This window comes from Sardina pilchardus, chromosome 2 (assembly GCF_963854185.1).
Source record: "Sardina pilchardus chromosome 2, fSarPil1.1, whole genome shotgun sequence".
Classification (NCBI taxonomy): Eukaryota; Metazoa; Chordata; class Actinopteri; order Clupeiformes; family Clupeidae; genus Sardina; species Sardina pilchardus.
This window is the reverse complement of record NC_084995.1, coordinates 15180167-15187666: the sequence shown is the minus strand read 5'-3', so window position 1 is coordinate 15187666 and position 7500 is coordinate 15180167. Positions and strand designations below refer to the sequence as shown.

Here is a 7500-nt window from a genome sequence, read left to right as displayed (position 1 = left end):
ACAGCCCTCCCCTCACACACATACACACACACACACACACACACAAACAGACGACACAGACAGGCACCCACACAGAGACACACACGCACACACAGACACACGCACACACAGACACACAGACACACAGACACACAGACACACAGACACACAGACACACAGACACACAGACACACAGACACACACACACACACACACACACACACACACACACACACACACACACACACACATACATACATACATACACACACACATACACAGACACAAACAGACACGCACACATGCCGCTGGGAGATGCATCAGTACAGAGCAGCCCATGGCTAAATCTCTCTCCCCTCATTCAGATCAAGTGAAATGTTGGGGAAAAGACGCACTGAGTGCTTGGAGAGATTAGAGTGATCATTCTATTTGGTGTACTTGTCGGAGGGAGTCATTTAAACACTCTGCCTCAGGGGGAGTTTAATCCATTCGCAATATACTTCTGCAATCTCACTCAATTCAATTTCTCGCTCTCTCTCTCTCTCTCTCTCTCTCTCTCTTTTTTCAGCAAACAAACCGGGACACTACACAGACAGACATTCAGGGATGTTTTTTTCAAACATCCAAATTCAGCGTATTGACAAACAAACTGAAACACTGAAAAAACATCCCTGAATGTTTGTGTAAATATCCGAATTCAACGTACTGACAATCAACCCGAAACACCACACAGACATTCAGAGGTCATCACCCAAGCTCAGTGTACTGATGGTCACCTTGGGGGGAATGTCCTCGTCTCGGAGCCAGGAGCCCCGCTCCAGCTTGTCCGAGCGGGAGGGCAGGGCCGGGACCTCGGAGGTGGGGTCGGAGTTCTGCCGGGGGGGCATCTCGGGCCGGTGCGACGGCGGGCCCTCCTGGAAGCCGGCGACCCCCTTGGGCGACTGGTCGTGCAGGGACTGGGAGCCAGACATGGTGGGACTGTGGGATTTCACAGGCACCAGATGGGCCATCTGCAGCGAGAGGAGAAGTTAGCACTCAGAGAGAGAGAGAGAGAGAGAGAGAGAGAGAGAGAGAGAGAGAGAGAGAGAGAGAGAGAGAGAGAGAGAGAGAGAGAGAGAGATGCCAGAGATCCCAGCATGGGCCTCCAGAGTGACAGCAGCATCTAAAAATATTCCCAAGGCTCAAGAGGATGTGAAGTGGGCATTGGGACGTGTCACATCACTGTAGTGAGAAATCTGCTACCAACTCCACAACTCAGGGGATCTCCATGACTACTCTACTACTCAACTCTAGAGATCACTACTACTGACAACTACTACTACTCCACGATCTCCACGACTACTATGCTACTCACTAATCTTGAGATCTCTACTACTACTACTAGACTACTCACTACTCTTTAGATCTCCATGGCTACTCCACTACTCACTACTCTTTAGATCTCCATGACTACTCCACTGCTATGCTACTCACAACTCCAGAGATCTCTACTGCTGACAACTACTACTACTGCACTACTCGAGATCTCTACCATCTCTACTCACTACTCTCGAGATCTCCACGACTACTGCACTACTCACTACTCTTGAGATCTCTACTTTCTCTAGTATACTACTCATTACTCGGAGTAAATGTGGGTCAAACTCACAAGAGGCAGACGACTTGTTATTTTAAACCTTACATCTCTTTGTATGTGGACCTACACTATGACAGACACTGACTCATTAGCGGGTGGGATACCTGTGGTTCTATGGGCCGGGGCATGTGAGGGGTGGGTTACCTGCGGTTCTATGGGCCGGGGCATGGGAGGGGTGCGTGCTGGCTGGAGCCCTCCGCTGCTGAAGGACTCTGAGCGGGGCGGGAGAGAGGGGTCGGAGATGCGGTTGGTGACCTTGTGCTGCAGCGCCGGGGAGCTCTGGCGGTTGAGCTTGGAGCGCTCCTCCACCTGTCATCAGATAGGACACATGTCAGAACTGGACACAGCGCCGCACAAATCCCACTCGCCGTCGTCTCCAGAGAAGTGACAGCAGTAGAGAGCTTACTATGGGGGATATGACGTGCTTCAACACTCCTTGGACGAATTCTCGAATTTAATGAATACAAATGAGCTATCTTTTCTCTCTCTCTCTCTCTCTCTCTCTCTCTCTCTGGTTCCACATTACAAAAGGGCTGTGAGAGAAGACAGCCCGGGGCTCCTCTGCCTCCTCTAGAATGAAAACATTCATTTGTTATCGTTAGCATGCTGAGGCATTGTTGCACCTCATTGCCATTTCACTACTAAATGGACAGAAACTAAAATGGCGCTCTAGCCGGCTGTGTGCCGCGGGGAGGTTTTCATTTGACAACAGTCACGAAGGGAGTGCTGCTCACACTCAAGTCACCCATAGTAACCTGATAAAAGCTATTTGTCCTGTCCGTCACACGGAACAGTGATCATCTGGAGATACAATTCAGACAGAGCGACAGGGCAACCCACAACACCACAAGCACGAGCGGAGCGTTAGCGCTCCGTAGAGCTGGTCCCCGCCCGAGAGGTCGTACCCAGCAAACCCAAAGTGTTTCCCTGGCTCAGGCACCCAGAAGCCCACAGTCACTCGGAGGACGTTGAGGAATAGCCGCACTTAGACCTGTTCCAAATGCTGCGTTTTAACCAGCGGGTGATTTTTAACTCAAGAGGCATCACTGGAGCATTGCAGTCAGACTGTGACAGACCACTACAGCTACTTTTGATTTCAGCTAGAAGTAGCCAGCATTTACTATCTATGGCAGAACACAAAGGGCTACATCTGTCATTGCATTAGACAACTACACATGTCTCTATGGTAGAACACACACACACAGCACTACATTTGTCACTGGATGATGATGATCATGATGAATTGTGTAATGAAGGGTTAGAATCAACTGCATCTGTCCTACAAGGAAACATTTGACAAAACAAACTATATCCAGAGAGGGAGAAGAGACCTGTAAGAGTTGAGAAAAACTGCAGTTAGACATACAACAGAGTCTCCTTCTGCAGTATGGAAGCCTTTGGGTTTACGGGGTGTAGCTAGGATCCAATTAATGAAATTAATCTACTGCTGTCAATAACACTACATCATGACCATCATATGAAACATTACAGATATCAAATATGGAGGTCAGTTATGGAGAGACAGCCTCGACTCCTATGATTTACTGATCATGCAATAGCAATTCTATGGTATTTGACTATAAGCATAACTACTCCCAAAGACCCATCTGCGTCAGGAGACCTTTGCACAGAACGGAGTAAAGAGAAGGCGGCCACATTGATCAGACCCCTGTCCACTAGAAACACAAAAACATCCACAAACAAGAAGCATCCACGCACGACGGAAGTGCAAGAAGAGAGAAATTGGCAAGAAGATGGCAGCAAGCAGGGGAGCTCTTCGCTGGCAGACGGAGATTGTGTGACTACAGCAGCGCTAGGAATTTGCGGCGGAAGCTGTTAGCGATGAAGCACCTAGGTATTCTAGCGGAGAGGCTGCAGCTGTGCAGTAGCTGTGCACTTGCAATTCACCACTTGATGCCCCAGAGAAGGACTTAGGAGAGGAGATCAGAAGGGATCAGGAGGCTCCACCACCAGGGGATTATCACCCAGCTAAGGGACTGAAGGAGGTGGAACGGAACCTTAGGTTTGGAGCACACTCGTGCCGTCCAGTCCTGGAGGGTTCTCTAAGGTCATCTGTCCGGTGGCGTGGGCAGGCGCTGACAGGGGGTGGAGGTGGGGTGACTGGAGGGGGGAGGGGGGAGGGGGGGGTTGGCTGGTGCCTTCTGGCAGTTGGGGCAGTGGAGTTGTGATTGATTGATGGTCATCATTTGTCATGATTCTAACAACTGGTTCTGATGATCGCTTATGACACTTATTTACAAGCTAATATCTCAAAATTCTACTCTACAATGGTCGGTTGAACGCCAGGGGCCCCGAAGTCTGTCTTTATTGGATGTATCTATCCTCAAAGGTTCTACTTGGAACCTGTGTTCCCAAAGAGGTTCTTCTGGGGCAGTTTTCACATGGAGATGCTTTTTTTGTCTCAAAAACATGAGGCACATTGCAAATATTAAAATGTGAGGGTTAAAAAATGGCAGGTGGAAACTAGTTGTGTGTGGGATTGCTATGGTACATTATACTTCCTAGATAGAATAGCCCACACAGGTAGCTAAGCAACAGCCCACAACCATGAAAGTTCGCATCATTCTATAGATAAACAATTGAAATCCGGCACCTGGAGGTGAAAAAAGCATCTCCGTGTCAAGACCACTTTAAGCAGGCCACACACTCAGTCACTGGCCTTCAAAGAACACATTTTACTGAGCAGTGCCGGCCAAAACGGAGTTAGTGAGTGTTGAAACCAGAGTGAGCCGTACTCGTGTTGCCGCCAGTGAGCTGCTCAGCTGGAGTGCCTTTCATCAGATTAGAGCATATGACGGTGATATACTACTGTATATGTGCTATCTACTGTATGTGGCTTCTACTGCATATGCCATCTGTCCTATCCTATCAGCTAAACTCATTTAATACAAATAACAAAATGTCTATGTACAAAATAGGAGGTGTAAAGCGCTACACCCGTTAATATTTACAGTGGACAGACGGCTTCAATGTTGCATCATTGAAACTCCACCCATGAGGTGAGGTGGGGGACGGGGACAGGGTCTGGGAGAGGAAGCCGTGTGTGGGGGAGGGGGAGCGGGACGAGGCGGGACTGGATCTGGGACTGGATCTGGGCGAGGTCCGCGGAGAGAGCCCCATCCACTGCAGACCGGCACGGATCTGGGCAGTGAACCCCGAGCCTCTCCTCTTCCGCCCGTCCGGGATGGGGATGGAGCCCAGCGGCTCCTGACCGCTGCTAGAGGTGGAGCGCTTCAGCTGAGCGCCAAAGGCCGGGCGAAGGAACGCGGCCGGGGCGGAGGCGGAGAGGTCAAAGGTCGGGGGGCTGCCCTCGCCGCTGGACATCCAGCTCGTATCGTCGGCGTCCTCGCTGGGAGTGAGGACGAGCCGAGGGCACGCGGCCCCCCCCTGCTCTAAGCAGAGGGACGACGGCGGACGCAGGGCGTCGGGGGGGCCCGCAGACGTCTCCGAGTAAGAGCGCCTGTCTCGCGGCGCCATGGGCACCGAGGGCTGCTCGGGGACCGAGGCCGAGTGCGTGAACCTGGGCACTGCCAGGTCCTGCTGGCTGACCGCCGTCCTGATCCCGCCCCGGTACTGCCACCGCCGACGGTCGGCGCCGTCGTCGTCGCTACTGTCTACTTCTAGTCTACGGCACGGCGAGTGCGAGCTGGACCGAGCCCTGCGCTCCGCCGACGTCGGAGACAGCAGGGCCGCCGCGGGACTAACCGCTCTGGGGTCGGCGCTCTGGGGCCTGGGGCCGCCGTGCGGGGGCCTGGGGTCGGCGCTGAGGGCTCTCGGGTCGCCGGCGTGGGGCTTGGGCTCGTGACGCGGGCTGCGTCCGCGGGCCGGTTGCTGCTGCTGCTGGTTCTGGTTCTGGTTCTGGTTCTGGGCGTTCTGGGCGCGCTTGGCCCTCAGCTCCCGCCGCACGTGCTCGCTGATCTGCTGCGCCAGGGCGCTGTCGCGGGCGTCGGGGGACAGCTGGATGCGGGGGGTCTGCCTGGACTGCTGCTGCGGCTGCTGCTGCTGCTGCTGCTGCTGCTTCTGCAGCGGCGCTCTGCTGGAGAGAGGCAGGTTAGCCGCGTGGGAGGGGGCGCGGCGGGGGCCGGGGCCGGGGAGGGGGGCCGGGTAGTTGGGCGGAGGCTCCACCAGGTGGAAGGAGTGGTGCTGGCGGAGACCGGAGGGCCGAGGGGTTTCGGCCGCGAGCTGCTTGAGGACCTGGGGTGGGGGGGGGGGAAATCGGGAGACAGGGTTGGGTTGGGTCGGGTAAGGGTTGGGGGCAAGGGGTATCACAACACAGTTAAACACAACGCATGCAAATGATAATGCAAACAGCAAACACAAAACAGAAAGGCACAATTACGGCACAAATATGATCTGTACAAGTACATGTACACGTGCTTATACGGCGCTAACAAAACATGGCACTCTCACTGATGAGATGAAGCAGGAGATGATCAGCGGATACACTTCAGTTACAAAGGCACAAACACACACTTAACCACACACGTATGTGTATGTATACATGCACTTGCGCGTACACACACACAAACATGAACACAAACACACACACACACACACTCACATTGCGTCAACAATCACAGGCTCACATGCAAAACATGCTATTTTGACCATACTGGCTGTGAAACATCAACATCAAACTCCACTTGGAGTCAGAACCTGCTGAGATGCCCATGTGCTGGGGAGAGAAACGGAAGGTGCATTTTGATCAATCAGTTCCACGGAAGCTGTGGGGACTAAAACACACGCGTAAGCTCTTCAGACAAGCCTCGAGATGCCTGCTCTCTCCGAGTTCCCTGCGAAAGCGCTCGATAAACGAGACACGGAACGTTTTCCGCGATTTCCCCCTCCGCCGTAATGGGAAGCCAGCGCCTACCTCCTTGGCCCAGGCCGGCTTGTCGGCGGGGTTGACGGCGTCCTTGTAGTGGTACAGCTGCTTCTTCTCGGCCTGGTGCGGGTCCTGCTGCTGCTGCTGCTGCTGCTGCTGCTTCTGCTGGTGCTGGAGGGACACCAGGTACGCCCTCTCCTGCTGCAGCTGCCTCTGCAGGCGCTCCGCCTGACGCTGCTCCTCCAGCTGCTTACGCTTGTACTCCTACACACACACACGCACACACACACACACACACACGCACACACACAGACACACACACACACACACACACACACACACAGACACACACACACACACACGCACACACACAGACACACACACACACACACGCACACACACACACACAAAAGGGAAAGAAACAGAAGAGTTCTTAGCTGAGGATGCACACAGTGTGGTTGACGGCCAATGGGTGAGGGGTCAGACAACAGCCATGCCTGGACATGCAAGCATGCAAACACACACTGGTGCTTTGGCTTCGGGGCTCATGCCAAAGGGACGGGGGGGTCAGCGATCACATGACCAGCAATGACCAGCGGGACTCAAACACGATCACATACACATACAGCAACATGCATGGACACAGTGACCTTGGCATGGCAGCCTTCAGGATGCAGGTGTGGTCTCTAACAGATCCAAGTGCACATATATAATTCCACATTGACCAAGTGTGAGTGACCACAAGACACGGTCATCTGAAGAGCCTGTCCTGACTGGCACAAGGTGAGAAGGACGTCTTGACTACGGCGTCTCGTGGAGAGCCCATTGTGAGCGTGAGATTAGTGTGCAAGTGGTGATGTGCAGTGCTAAGTTGGCAGGACGGTGGGCAAGTTGTGATGTGCAGTGCTAAGATGGCAGGACGGTGGGCAAGTTGTGATGTGCAGTGCTAAGTTGGCAGGAGGGTGGGCTTACGGTGATGTGCAGTGCTAAGATGGCAGGAGGGTGGGCATATGGTGATGTCCAGTGCTAAGATGGCAGG

The 7500-nt window shown here is 53.4% G+C and overlaps 1 protein-coding gene across 7 annotated transcripts in view; it reads right to left on the bottom strand.

Annotated features, from left to right (window-relative positions):
* Positions 1 to 7500, bottom strand: part of LOC134064244 (TRAF2 and NCK-interacting protein kinase-like) — an 86702-nt gene that overhangs the window by 16765 nt on the left and 62437 nt on the right. For 6 of the 7 annotated variants that reach the window (XR_009936264.1, XM_062520144.1, XM_062520104.1 and 3 more), the window contains 3 exons: positions 6510 to 6725; positions 1760 to 1924; positions 756 to 989 (listed from right to left, as the gene is read on the bottom strand). Coding sequence is in view for 5 of the 7 variants with exons in the window: in XM_062520144.1 (XP_062376128.1) it covers positions 756 to 989; positions 1760 to 1924; positions 6510 to 6725 (615 nt within the window). In the remaining 2 variants the exon portion in view is untranslated. Of the gene's footprint in view, positions 1 to 755; positions 990 to 1759; positions 1925 to 3633; positions 5831 to 6509; positions 6726 to 7500 lie in introns of those variants that run through there. The other variant, XR_009936266.1, reaches the window with a different exon arrangement.